Source organism: Quercus lobata, chromosome 12, assembly GCF_001633185.2.
Source record: "Quercus lobata isolate SW786 chromosome 12, ValleyOak3.0 Primary Assembly, whole genome shotgun sequence".
NCBI lineage: Eukaryota > Viridiplantae > Streptophyta > Magnoliopsida > Fagales > Fagaceae > Quercus > Quercus lobata.
Window position 1 is genome coordinate 40273978 of NC_044915.1, and position 15567 is coordinate 40289544.

Sequence of the window (15567 nt, forward strand, 5' to 3'; positions counted from 1 at the left end):
AAATAAACAAACATGTATATTTTCTCTCATCTTTTGGCCAATATTAGTGGCAAAAGTGCGCGGCTCATTGTCAATGATGACAAGTTCTTATCACATTGATCTCATTGGCTCTCGAGCCAAGATATTAAAAACTCCATTTAGTTTGAGTCATAAGTGAGTGAGAGAGATAACACGAAGTGGGTCGACTACATATTTTCGAAGTTGTTGAAACTTTCTAATTTGGAGGGGGTTCAAGTATATATAGGAACTGAAAACAAATATATATATATTTTATCATAAGAGACAAGAATTACTCTTAATTTTTCAAACCTTCATAGTCTTATTGAGAGCAAACTATGCCCTACAAATGACAATATTTGTTCCCTATAAATGGTACCAAGGCCCAACTTGTGACGAACTCTAATGAAGCTCTCCAACGTGTTGGTCCCTTAGTGGATTTGCCTTTGAAAAAAAAAAAAAAGGGTCCAACATTAAGCATCCATGCAAGGGGACCCCTTAACAAGAAAGCCATTACGGAACCGAAGTTATCTGTGTGACTAAGTATATGCTACTGCCACAAGATTGGCATCTTTGAATTGAATTGGAGTTCTTTTGGTCAGCACGGCATGTTAAACTGTATCACGCTCCTATCAATACATTTTTTACTTTACAACTAGGTTTCTAGCTAGAAGCAATATGAGTTTAATTATGACTGCCTCTTCGGTTGATTGAATGGAGATATACTCCAAAAATCTACATTAGTTTTTAGAGGAGTGTATAATTTAGCAAAATTTCATCATTTTCTTTCTGCCAAAGAGTTTTATAATTTAATTAGTTAACACCTCTTAATATTCTTAAACCGAATCCCAACATTTATGTATATTATATACACGTGTATACATATATGATAAATGTTGGTTTGAACTTGAATATATATATTTTTTTTAAATAAGTAATTTGAGCCTACCATCATGGATCATACACAGGTTCTATATATATGTATGTTAGTACTGACTATAGTCGAATATATCCATGCAAATTGAACACAATGAGGATAAGTGCATGCATCTCCATCGTGGAAATGGGCAATGGCTGCGGATATCTAGACCGTACAATGGAATAGGTTGACAAGAATTGTGGACCGTAAATCAAGAATTTGCCAGGTGCAAGAGCATCAAATATATGGGGTCACTCCCTATAAGAGGAGAATAGAGGGAGGGGGGGGCCATCCATGCATGCATTGCAGAAATGAGACAACAGCTCACTATTTTAGGCAAATTAGCTTTAAAATAATTGTAACTTTCGGCAAATTGGGGTGGAATCGAAATGAGTTGGGGCTGTTGACACAAAGGTTTTTTTTTTCTTTGCCTAGAGAAGAATGTCCTCAAAACTTGTTATAGTAAAAGCTCTCCTTAGTGGGTAGTGGCCACAAAAACCACAGCTTCCTAATCTATCACTCATGCACCAAAGAGATAAGAAGAGCCACTCACTCACCCACAGACTCACACACACATACATTTCTCTCTCTGTCTCTTTCTCAAAGGGGGGTGGTTTTTGAAATGACACTTATGGAGAAATGAGCATATATGCAATTGCTAAATTTAAGCAATTTTTATTAAAAAATTCATACATCAAACATGTTAAGGAATTCTTTTTGTAACTTTTATAAATCCTTTGTTTATTTACTATTTTATGGTTTCTTTTTATGTTGTTGAAATCTTTGGTGCATAAAACCCTACCACTAAATTCAACCAATGGGGCGGCATTTGAATGTTGTTTCTTTAATCCTTGGAAATGATGCTATCAGTGGACTACTAGATTATGGAAAAGTGGCTGGAGATGCAAGACACTTGTCAACTTTTCAACGGACAGTTACTGAATAAGAGAAAGAGAAATAAAATAGTATATTTGATATTTCTTCACAGACACGTGGCCTGATTATTCGATCCCCCAAGTTAAAAATGATGAGCTGGATATTGATGGCCATGTCTATATCCCATTATAGGAGCCAATGAGAGGAGATTCCCATATAGAAAAAGATTACCAATTTTTATTACTTTTCTTTTCTTTTTTTCTTTTTTTTTTCTTTTTTTTTGGGGGGGGGGGGGGGGGGGGGGTTTACCAGAAACAAAGTATTTGTTTATTTTGCATTTCTTGGAGAAGATAACATTAATATATCTAAGGGCAAGTAGAATTTGTTTGGTGAATTGAAGTGGGTTTATTATTTTAATACATTAAGTTATAATAAGATATATTGGCGGCAGGTGGTATATTTTTTAGTCAGATAAACTATTAACTATTAGCCTATTAGTCATCAAGATATATATTTGTATACATAGCTTTAAAAGTGTCATATTAATATATAGAATTAAAATTTAAAGTTAAATACATTTTAAGTAATGCTAAATACACAATATTTTTACAACAAATCTTAGGTAGCATGTTGTTACTAGTAGACAAAAAAGAGATGTCAATAGTAGATTCAAACTAAAACCAATAACAACCTATCACTTAAAATTTACTGTAAAAATATTATAGATGTAATTTTACTCAAAATGCCACATATCATACTTACTTACTCATACATTAAAGGACACTATACAATCTAATACCACCTAAACCACAACCGACCAAAATGACACTCAGACAATCAAAATGAGAGAGAGAGAGAGAGAGAGATGGGAGGTATATGGCTCATTAGCAAAGGCTTCAATTTTTTATGCCATATGAAAGACGACATTATTGAATTCAAGACCTCCCAAAGAAAATGATTCAGTCACCAGAGGCCAAATATGGCCATAAATCTGATATTCACATACAATTACTATTGATAACCTCGGTATTAATTTTTATGAGAGAAACTGAGCATGTAGAAGATCATGTAAACCAAATGGAACTCATTGCCAAAACTTGCTAACACTAAACACATTGTTGAACAAGGGTAAAACTTAAGTATAATTTCTTAAGTGCTAAACATTAGATTTTTAAATTAAATTCAAACACATAGTTGTATTAACTATTAATCAATAAAATACGAGCAATATTATATTTTTCAAAGGTAATTAAATTCTATACAATTATATGTTTGAATTTAACAAAGAAATTTAGTGTTATTGTATCTAAATTTTACTAGTGGAACAAAATGCAAGTTACTGTAGTGTTCAATAGTTTGCCAACATCGTACGTGCTCCTTGTTTTTGAAGAGGAAAGGTTGAAGAGAAGAAAGAAAGTTATCAACAAATGCGTGCTTCGCATGCAGCAAATTAACTGAGACAAAGAAGAGCCAATTATTCTAATAAGTAGGAGGAAACTAAACAATTGAAGATAGAATGAGATTAACCATGATTGTCGCAGAAGTACTTGCGGTGAAACTTCGACCAATATATCATATATACTATATACTTTGTGGTTGACTCTACAGTCTTCATGAGACACATTGTCATGAGACACATTGCAAGGGAACAGTGACTCTTCTTGGAAATAAGAGAGAAACTAGCAGAGTAGAGAATAAAGTATATATGAACGACACCTGCTGTGACATTTTGGGTGAAGGTAAGTGTAAGCTTGTTTTGACTTGTGAATGGACCCGTCATTGTATTGAGCCATCTATTGTATGTGCCGAACATTTGTAGGAGCTTTATTTATATTGGAAACCTGTATTTTTTTTTTAAACCTATTATTACTATTATTGTTGTTGTTGTTGTTGTTGTTGTTGTTGTTGTCAAGAATAAATGGAATTGGCCATTCAAATTTTTTTTTCCTGAGAAAAGCCATTCAATTAAATAAAGAATAGATTCTCAAAAAAAAAAAAAAAAAAATTTAATTAAGAATATGATGCTTAATAAAAGTTAGCCCATACATTCAGTTCTTGAATTCCTTAAAGGAATATGCTAATTATAGGAAAAAAAGTATAACATATTTATTCATTTTTCTAAAGTGGGACTTGTAACACTTCTTATTAAAACCTCTGATCTTCATTCTTTTAATATGGGGCTTGCAACACTTCTTTTTAAAACATTTTCTTCTCTTGTTTTTTTTTTAGTGAGACTTGCATATTATTTATTTATAATGTTATGATGGTTCAACTTTTAGTTGAATCCCGGTCTAACCTTTAAATATTGAACCTCTTCTTTTTCTGCTTGTTCTTGAATTATTTTATTTTTAGACATTAAGATGTCTAAGGAGGTTAGCTATTTTGTTATAGTAGGCAAACATCTGTCAAGTTTATTAAGATACCTCCACCAATGCCAAGGACCTCAATCATTTTATGTTGCTAGTAGCTAGGATGATTTCATCCTCTGTGATGTAAAAACTGAAAGTGTTATATATATATATATATATATATATATATTCATCTTATATCACTTTAATGTGTTGAAAATTCTAAGATTGGATTATAAGTTGTATTCATTCTCAACATATGAGAATGTTACTTACCAAGATCTCTCTCAAACCCCCTAAAAGGAAGAGTTTTGTGCATTAAATTTGACTTTCTTTTTTTTCATCCATTCTTAAGCTACACCAAATTTTATATTAATCAGATGTTTTCCATTTATCATTTTAAGACGTGTGAAACTTGAAATTTAAATGTTTTAAAATCATTTTATTATTATTATTATTAATTTTTTTTTTTAAAGCTGAGTTATTGTAGCTGCATCAATGATAGAGGTCCTCAATAATTATTCCAAGTTGCTAGTAGGACCGGAGTAACCTGTATGATGCAGAAGCTTTTTAGTACAACTGTAAATCTTGAAGGAGTGAAGGTGTCCTCTTTCCCTTCCACTTGAGGCCATGGGCGCCCCTATTTAACGAAGAGTTCTGAGGATGCTTCAACACCTATGTGCACGAACACTAGCATGGTTGGAAATGGCCTACACTACTCGATCGAGTATCAACCTTCAAGCATCTTATAATTAAGATTTATGTTCAGTACCAATATATATATATATATATATATATGCTAGCAAAATCATACGGGTGCTAATTCAATGACGGTGCATTTTTCTTAGTTTTGATCTATGTCCACTGTGATTTTAGGTCATCTTTTGGAACCCTATGCTAGCTATCCTCTTCCCACGTATCATGCATGTATTTTTTGCCCGAACTTACTATCAATTATTGATAAAGCTAGGTCGATCGTATAGCATATTAGAATCCTCGTCGGTGTCATTTCAGCTTTCATTTTATAAAAATGTGTATGGTCGAATATTTCAGATCCCATATTACAGATCTTGAATGGTAAAAACTTTTATATATATAAATATATATATCATAAATACGATAAAATTTAGAAAAATTGATACATTTTATTTATTTATAATTCAATAATTATGATTGAAATATTTGAACCTGTAACGTTTCCTTTAAAAACATTAAAACGTGCATAAAACTCAAAAAAGTGATACTTGATACTAGCATATAAATTCAGAAAAGAAGATAAGGAAAGGTGAGGTGAGAAATGGATTAGAACAAGGTGGGGAGGAAAAAACAAAAACAAAAAAAATCAGATGGTCATGCGTGTACCACTAATTAGTTCAGCCAATGAGATGGCCCCCATGTTTTTCTCTATTATGAACTTGTTGCTTATGTAATATGTATATATATTTTGTTTACGTACGTATATTATTTATCTTCCTTTCGGCAGTACACTGACTAGTGTGTTGGTTTTGTAGAAAAACAAAAATGGTGGAGGTCTGTCTGGTGGGGTGTGGGGATGGGAACTGCAAATACAGAGTCACTGCCATTTTTCTGTCAACTGAGAAGTAGACATAGGCAATAATAGCTTGATTTTGTTTCATCAATTCGAAGCACGGGCCCCTCCACTCAAACCACTTTCTCTGTAGCGACTTCACACTACTGCCAACTTTTATCATTCTTTAATTATTTTCTCACTTTGCATGAGTAAGAATTTGGCCAAAGTTATGTAACTCAATTTACACCTTTTTGGTGTTTTTAATACAGGCATCTTGCAGAATTTAAATCACTCATAGTCTGTTGTTATTATCAAATTTATTCAAAAAAAAAAAAAAAAAAAAAAAAAAACCCAAACTCTTCCTATGCAATTATGCATGCACAAGAGTGTTAAGAGTGTAGCACTGCTTGAGGTACCATATTCGAACTTTAATGGGTGGAATGTGAGAATTTCTTCCTGCAGTTAGCTTGAGCTAATTTTCTCGTGGGGTTAGAGTGAAGTCTGTTGTCACCCCGAACAACAGTAACTATGGCTCAATCTAACATTTCGTAACGAGTGAATGCTTCAATGGTCACCACGTCCATGAGGTCTGCCACAATAGTCACCCTCCGCTCACCCATTTTTGACCATCAATTTTTTTTTTTAATTACGATAAAAATATATAAAAATTTTAAAAAATGTTATAATAATATGATTGGACCCCCCACAAAACAACCTAAATGTTAGTAATAACAATAGTATATGATATTATTTATTACATTTTGTTAAGGGAAAATTCTAGCTTAGGTTTTAGATGAGTTTATTGAAATATTTATTATAAAACAGTTTAGTGAAAAATCTTACCTTGTAGTAGTAATTAAGTACTTAGTACTTGCTAATGGATAAAGTTTTGGAAATTTTATTTTTATTTTTAATGAATAAGAACACGGACTGGCCAAATTAGTGGAAACCAAAGGAAAGGCTTTTGTGATTCGAGCTTGTTTGTTTGTACATCTACTTTCAAATGGTCCCTTCCCCCTACGGTAATAAGTACAGGAAAAATGCACTATTGGGAATTCAAACCTAGACAGCTAGGGTCTAGACCTTCCCCAACGGGAGGGCCGGATTTAGGTACGGCAGTATCACTAAAGTTAAAAGATTTGGTGGTTTTCACTTTTCAACATGCATGACATTACATTACCCTTTCATGATTTAGTTTTTTTTTTTTGTTTTGGTTCTCTTTCATGATTTATTAGTTGATCTTTACCATTGAAGATAAGATGACTTTTGATTGCATATTTTGAATTTTGTATATTCATAAAAGCAAAGCGAGGGGATAAAATTTGTGTTTATTTATAAACGTTATAATCATATTTGTGCTTATACACCAAAAAGACTAATCAAGTTGCAATTGAATATTTTCACAATCATTTATAAGTCCAAGTATTATCTAATAAACGCCCGTTGTAAGATTCAACACACACATAACAATTCAATCTTATCTAATTAAATTTAGGGCATCACACTGTCATTATAGTGTAGATCAAACTTATCAAATAACTTAAAAATTCAAGAAAAAGAATTATGGAATCCACTAAGAATTTGAGAAATTTTTTTAATTTTTTGAATATATCAAACCAGTTAGTATAAAGCTTATATTTATAGGAACTTTTTTAAAGGTTCATTACAAACTTCTCTAAAATTAAAATTAAATTAACCTTAGATTTCCTATGACCTTGTTAAAACACTAAATTAATTCCAAGGAAAATTGTTCTATAAGACACTAATTGTTTTTAACTATACATCATCCAAATATAACTGGTAAAACATTATAAAGTTAGAGTCAAAATAAAATTTCACAATACTTAATATGCCTACTACTTCACACCTGAGTCCACCACAATCTACAATTAATTTTTTTTTTAATATCTTATGCATGAGCTATAAATAAATTTGAAGGTGTTGTGAAATTTTTGTAATCCTAACTTTATTTAAATTAAAGGAATTAAATTTCTATCAATCAAAATTTTGTTAAAATGAACATTCTATTCTCAAAATTTAAAAAAAAAAAAAAAAATCAAATTCATCTAAACTAGACATAAATGCATGCCTTTCTTAAAGATGAGAGCACCTTTTATAGGAAGGCATCTTTTAGGAGCGAGAAGGATGGAGAGTCCAGGCTAGCTGTGTTCCTCACATGTTAAAAAACTGTTTGTAATCAAAACATAGTGATAGCAAATGTGAAAGACACCAGGAACGAGAAAAAAAAAAAAAAAAAAATTGTGAAGATACGGCGCAATATGCTCCCTATGAGCTGAAGTGGATTCTGATAAGGTCCATTTTCTCTAGCTAGTCTTCTCATTGTTGCTTTTTATCTTTTACGTGTTCTTGTCCGTTCTCAAGGACTGCAGACAATAGGGAACACCTTAATTTCACGAGATTCCTTTTTTTTTTTTTTTTTTTTTTTTTAACAGAGATGATGCTAAGACACTTCAAATTTTACTGAGGATGTTTGGGATACTATAAAATTTATTATATATATAGAGAGCTTATAAACTGAAATACCACCAATTATCAAAAATAAAAAATAAAAAACAATCAAAACATTTATTATTAGATAATTAAAACTCACTCATCACATTTTGTCACACTAGTTTGTAAGTTTTTTTTAGTAAAATATGTAACTTTAACATTTTTTTTTTTATAAATAAATGTTTGAATTACCTTTTTGTGATTAATTACACCAGTTTGTAATTAAATGATATATAGTAAAATTCGTAGTATTTTTACTACCATCCTTAAATAAATGTTTGAATGACTTATTTGTATATAGCTGGTATCATGTCAGTTTGTAACATTTTTATAGTAAAATTGAGTGATACTCGGAATATTATCAATTTTACAATATTAAACTTACAAATTGATATGTCATCAACCATAAAAAATTTCTTAAAAAAAACAACAACAACAACAACAACAACAACAACAACAACTCAAACATTCACATTTATTAGGTTGTTGAAATCCAACAATCATATTTATTGTTACATTAGTCTGTAAACATTTTTTTAGTAAAATTTTTGTCAGAGCTCTAGCCTTCTCCTTTATTATATTGGTAAAATCCATTGATAAGATTTATTGCCATATTAATTTGTAAATCTTATATAGTAAAATTTGTTAGAATTTTTAGCATTTTTCTTTATTTATTATATTTTTCAAGTGATACCAATCATACTTATTATCATGTCAATTTATAAGTATTTCGTTATAAAATTTGTAGTAATTTTAGTATTTTTCTTTTCAAAATGAAGTCCATGATTGAATTACTCTAAAATTAAGCTTTGTGGTAAATGAGTCCCTTTATTCCTGCATAAAAATCAGACTTCCAATTCGTTTTTACTTGTCATGTTCATGTTATGTTAACTCATGGGTATTTGATTATATAGTTCAACATGAACACTTATTGTTTATTAAACTGGTAACACAACTCACATAAATATAATTGCAATCATAGTCACTAGACTCACTATAGTAAAGTCCGTCCGGCTGCTCTTACTGAAATTATTACTCTTCATTCTACCGTGCTCTAGCACTTTTGCTCCCTAGACCACTACCATGTAGTTAGGTAGGGACAATCAATCCATAGTGATGTGAATCTAGGAATGAATGCAATCCCTATCAATATAAAAATGAAGAATATATAATTAGAGTTTTCTCCCTTTTTCTGACTCAATAGATCTATCTAGTCTGATACATTGCAGTACAATACGAGATGATAGAATGCAATGGGATGGTGGTAAAAATAATAACAAAAAGTAATAGTCGTCCTTCCTTAAAATAAAAATTGCACGTCCAAAAGCCACTTGCTTAATAGGTGAGGTGAGAGGGGGCTTGGACGAGAATAAAATTAGAGTTGTGACTATTGGCTACAACTAAATTTGTAGCAAAATTTTGTCTATAAGTTTGTATAATTGGGTTTTTGAAGGATGAATTGGTAAAATGACCTCAAGTTAAACAAGTCAGATAGGGTTTTGCTTGTCCGAATTAATAATTTAATATGTCTAAACAGTCCAATTCATGTTGTACCTCTAATTAAACAAGTCAAATAGGGTTTCGCTTGTCTGAATTAATAATTTAATATGTTTAATCAGTTCAATTCATGTTATACCAAATCTAACATATATGATATACCCACTAAATTTTAATCTTAAGTTGCTAACTTTATGTCATTTTTATATCTTGTTCGCGTGCCATGTCGAATATTGCCCCTAGCTATAGGTAAAAGATTGTAGGCTTAGGATATCAATCAGTTCTTTCAGTTGTTTGCATGCCATCGGTCAAACATTTATTAGTCTAATGGTAATATTAACGCACATGATGTATAAGTTTGTTGCGGCTACATGGTGTAAAGCACTCTTAATTACGATAAAGATTGGTGTTAGCCAAAGGTTACATTCTATTATGCTAATTTTCCTTTTTCGGTAGTCAAGATAGTTGCCTAATTTAGTAAGGAACAACAAGAAAGGTAGGCAGAGATTCTCTTTCCCACGCCTCAAAAACAACCGACAGCTTAACCCCTCTCTGTCTTTCTCTCTCTCTTTCCCACATACACACGGGCACGCATATGGAAATGGAACTAGTGCAAATTATTTTGTTTCTATTCTACAACGTTTATTATTAATCCAAAAACATTGTTGAAGATAATCAAATAAAAGAAAGAGTTTAATCTTAAGTACAAGTATTATTGGAACTCTACTAAATAATTTTCACATCAGCTAGCTCCTCAATATGGGGGCAAAAATGGTGAAGCGGTAACTCTCATCAATGCACAGCATGTCAAGTAGTAGTAGTAGTAGTAGATATGAGAGGGTCTGTTTCAAGTGAGGTTGGCTTCACAAGCTCATCACTAACGCACAATACCTCTTCAAGATTAGCCTTGTTATTTGATTTCTTAGTGTTAGACTCTGATATTGTTGATGAAATTGGCAAGGGAGTAGAAGACATGGTACAAGTTCGTGTGAGTTCTCTTGCTCTCTCTACTTGAACCATCCAATCTGTATTGCAAAGAACGTATAGCATGAGAAGAGCACAAGAAGCCTGCGCTGCAAGCAAGCCTAGCCAGAGCCCTGCGAACCCCATTTTAGCCACAAACCCCATGAAAATAGCCACAGGCATTCCCACCAAATAAAATGACCCCAAATTGATGTTTGCTCCAATAGTAGGCCTAGCACTCCCTCTTAAAACTCCACAACCAGTGGTTTGTGGGCAATTTCCAAGCTCACATAGCCCTGCTATTGGCAATGCTATTGCAGTAAGGTCTAGAATCTCAGTATCGGTTGTAAAGAACCGACCCCATTGGTGTCTCATTAAGGTTGTGAACAACATGGCCGCTAGGCCTAAAGCCACTGCACAAACAAGCGAGACAATCATGGAAATGCGAGCTTTAGCTGGGCGATTAGCGCCTAGTTCATTCCCAACTCTTGTTGAAACTCCAAGACTAAGAGCTGAAGGGAAAACGTAGACTAAAGAGGTTGTTTGGATAAGGATTCCCATTGAAGAAATAGTGGCTTTTGGGTTAGCTAGAAGTCCACACAGCATTATCATGAATTCATACCACCACCATTCAAGGCAAACCGAAATACAAGTTGGAATTGCTAAGGCCAGCAAAGATGACCAACCCCGAAGGCAATCCATGCTGGGACACACCCACGAGTCCTTATACACACTGGAGAAATATACAAAGGAAGAAAGTAAAAGAAAGAGATTGAGATTAGTCCAAACCATTGCTATTGCAACCCCAGCAATACCCATCTTGAAATGGACCACTAGAAGGAAATTTATAGGGACATGAAGAAGAACAGAGATAGCTGAACAATAGGTTAAAGGTAATGTGACGTTTTGAGTCCTGAGATAGATTCGAAGAGGGTGAAGAAGTGAAAGAAAGAAAAGGTCAGGAATGGAAAAGAGAATGAAAGTATGGGCTACCGAAGATATTTCTTGGTCTTGGCCACACCAAAGGAGGATTCTTTTCATGTTTAGCCACATGAAAGAGATGGGAATGGAGGTTGACAAAAGGAGAAGCACTGTCCTTTGTAAAGTTAAGCCGAGAAGTTTCCATTGTTTTGCGCCATAAGCTTGTCCACATATCGGTTCCATTCCCATGGCCAAACCTGAGATCACGGAGTAGCCAGTGATGTTGGCAAAGCCAATAGAGAGAGACCCTCCAGCTAGCTCAAGCTCTCCGAGATAGCCAAGGAAAAGCATGGAGATCATGGCTCTTGAATAAAGAAGTAGACCTGTGATGGTTGTTGGGCCTGAGATCTTCCCTATGGCTTTGATTTCTTCTAAGGCCTGAATTAGTGCAAAACAAAAGTAAGAACAGGAAAGAGAGGGAACAAAACAAAACAAAAACAAAAACAAAAAAAAACAAAAAACAAAAAAGAGTTTGCTTTAATTTAATATACATCATTACTGTTTTTAAGTGACAGCATATAAATATATCCGTATATGTTTGTTTATGTTCATAAGTAAGTGCATGGGTCCTTTATGTTTTGCCTTTTTACCTCAGAAAGAGTTGGCCACCTATGAAGTTCTTGATCATCTGGCTGGAGATCCATGGATTGGTTGAGATTTATGGTATGGGTTTTCATTTGAGAGAGCAATGAGGATGGAGAAAATGACTTTGGGTTACACATAGCTTTCTGGGCAAAGGAGGTTAGAAGAGAAATAGCTACCTAACTAGGTGTTAATGAGCTAAAGGAGGAAAAGTATAACCTTTGTATTGTGGCTTTTGTGCTATATAGTTTTGTGCTGTTCTTCTGTTTTGTTGGAAGGGTGAGAGCTCTGAATATGGGAAGGGGTGGATGGAGGATAGGGTTATATATATACATGGAGATATATATTGGGCCCTGCTTTCGGTTCTAAGGAGTAAGGAACGTGTCAATTTATCAAAGAGATCGAATTAGATAAAAGAAAAGCAAAGCAAGGCTTCTATACTCCATACAAAAAAATGCTTTTATGTGGTTTTGCAGACCCCCCAATTTCTGTCTCCCTCTAAACACTATTAAGCTTTCACTGTATAATGTATATTCTTTCTCTTCGATCAATATTTAAAGCGGTTTGGGTGGAGGGAGTTGAAAATTAAAAGAGAGAGAGAGAGAAAGAGAGCAAGTATTTAGTATTTGCTTAGTGTAGTAGAGGTGGGGGGCGGAGTTCTAATCTTACCTTTAGTACTAATAAGATGGTGAAATAAAAGATAGATGACTGGTGGGGATATTAGTGTTCTACCGGCAAATCAGTAATTTGTTTTTTTTATTTGATAATGGTGGCACTCTTTTGGCATTTCCTTGGTGGTGCGTTTACACTAGTTTAAATTTTAATCAAACTTTTTAGCTTAGCTTAATTGGATAATCTTTAAAACCCAATTTTGGGTTGTTGTTTTTGTACGAAGAAAGATAAAAAAGTTTATCTTGGGATGCAAAGTGGAAGAGATTCAGGACAAATTAGCCTACTTGTGAAGTGACCCGAGCATATTTATATATTGACTTTTTATTTTTCTTTTATTTTTAGTGGATTTATTTGACGATGGCTGGCTGTTAACTTGGAATGTTTGCATGTTCTAGGGCAAGCATGCATGTTCCATTCTTGCACAACTCATGTGAGAAAACCCACACCGAGAATGACTCTTTTTGTTGTCTCGAACCATTTGAGCACCCAAACATTGCTTAAACTACTTGCCCAGTTTGAGGTGACAAGCTTGGTGTAAATTCAGTTTTCAGGCCCCATCTGTTTTTATTAATTACCCTTTTGCTTTTACTTGTTTGGGGCAGTGAGTTTTTTGGATTGAGAATGTTCTTTAGTGGTATAAATATAATATTTTGTATGGGGCAATGGAGTATTTAGGTAATGAAGTGGAACAGAGATGGCCTGAGATTTGTGATCTATTAAGAGATCCGCTAAGATCCTTTTTAAGGCTTTAACATCATAGAAATTAGCTTTATAATCCTCAAATCAGTTTCCAGTGGCACCTTGATGTGGGCCTCTCTATAAGCTCCTAAATCCTAATACTAATAATTAAGGATCACTATCCTTAGATCTTCCTCAAAACTTTTTAACGGGCCCAGGTAATGGGAAAGCTGGTGTAAGACATCACAGAATATGAGAGACTTGAGAAAGTTGAGATGGGCTAAGAGAGAGAGAGAGACATCTGATTTGTATGGTTGGGTGTTGCTACAACTTTACAATCATGCATTGTTTGAGAATAATTTGGAGTTTTTATTTTTTATTTTTTTGGAGAATAATTTGAGAATAATTTGGGGGTAAACCAATGAACTTAACAGGTGGGATTTGGGGAGGGATTACTAATAAGAAACCTGTAGTGTCAAATCTAGTGGATCCTTATATTTTACAACTTTTCACTATCTTCTTCTTCTTCTTCTTCTTCTTTTTTTAATTTATTAAAAAAGTATATCACTTTATCTTCATGGATATATTGGAGGTAGGTGGTGTTCGTGAATGGGTCCACTATTTGGAGTTAATGGGGATGACAGTAAATGGCTGTATGAAGAAGCGGCAGATGGGAGTAAGGGAACACTGAGAGACAATTACGTGCGCCAATTACAACCATTTATTGTGTATCCCCTTTCTCGTAACACAGAGATGAGACTGTCATTCTGTAGGAGAGAGAGAGAAAGACTTGGCTATGTCTGTAAGACAAAAAAAGCAACCCTACCATTACCAGACCCAAACAAAGAGGAGCAGTTAATTTTTCTTTTTCTTCTCAGACTGTTTGAGCAGCAGCTTCAAGAATAGTTGTCCTTTGTTTTATTGTATAAGAATATTAAGATATTTCTTCCCTGAAACCCATACTCCCCCACATTGTCAGATTCCCATGTGTCTCTGGATAAATAAGTTGCTGTAGATGAGAGATATGTCACTCAAACCAACAGAACCAATGGATAACAATTAAGCCTCTCTAATTAAAAAACTAAAGTTGGTTTGATAAATTGAAACACGTTTTTGAATTTTTTTTTAGCATCTTTATTACTTTTGCTGTTGACAGGTGGGTTCATCAAATTGTACATCCCACCAGATTGTAGCATCAGAGAGATTGAAAGCTTTTAGGATCACGTGGTGATGCCATTCACTTGTATCCACGCCAATCACAAAAATCATTTTAACATTTTTTTTTTTTTTTTGATAGGAAAATCATTTTAACATTAGGTTCTAGTGGAGATCAGAAATTTTTTTGGCATAATAATAACAATATAAAAGTACAATACAAATGCAAGTTTGGGGAAAAGGATTTGCAACAATGACAAGACCTGTCAGAATTTCCTGCTAATAAAGATGGAAAAAATGCTAAAGATTATGCTCTCTAGAAACTCGAACAAATTCACAGATTCCATCCCTCTCACCAAGACATTTTCTCCCTTTCCTGTAAATGGTTGATGCTTGCTTGATCTCAAAACTTGTGGCTTGCAGAGATGCCCCATAAATGTCTCTCTCTCTCAACACACACACACACACACACACACACACATACACAGCCACAGCCCACAGGTACGTTTTACATGCTAGTGAAATCACTAGAAGCCGCCTAAATATTCCCAATGTATGCTTCATCTTTGCGCGGCAGAGCCACATCCATGACCTTCGTATACCTAAAATAAGTCCCAAAAAAAAAAAAAAACACCGTAGCGGAATCTCTTATACACACAACTAGTATGCATGAATGTTTCAAACATGTTATCAGTTAATGCACTATATTGTAGATCACATGGGCACGAATTGGTGCAGAATGTCTTATCTCTATCCTATTTAACACCACTGATGTTGACGTGCTAGTTTGCCAATAGAATTCCTTGCGCAACATTTGCCACCCATGCCTTGGTTCAGAATTTTATGTCATAATTTGA

The 15567-nt window shown here is 33.7% G+C and overlaps 1 protein-coding gene across 1 annotated transcript; it reads right to left on the reverse strand.

Moving 5' to 3' along the window:
- Positions 1-10320: 10320 nt before the first annotated feature.
- Positions 10321-12779, reverse strand: LOC115970717 (protein DETOXIFICATION 48). Its single transcript, XM_031090306.1, has 2 exons — positions 12214-12779; positions 10321-12001 (listed from the first exon to the last, which is right to left on the reverse strand). Exons 1-2 carry the CDS (start codon positions 12343-12345, stop codon positions 10487-10489), a joined length of 1647 nt encoding a protein of 548 aa, XP_030946166.1. The 5' UTR covers positions 12346-12779; the 3' UTR covers positions 10321-10486.
- Positions 12780-15567: the final 2788 nt, after the last annotated feature.

Bases quoted from the DNA above. Each gene is read 5' to 3' on its own strand.
- LOC115970717 (XM_031090306.1), bottom strand. From the start codon at position 12,345: ATGTGTAACCCAAAGTCATTTTCTCCATCCTCATTGCTCTCTCAAATG. The intron at 12,002-12,213 runs GTAAAAAGGCAA...GCACTAATTCAG, and splicing joins GGTGGCCAACTCTTTCTGAG to GCCTTAGAAGAAATCAAAGC.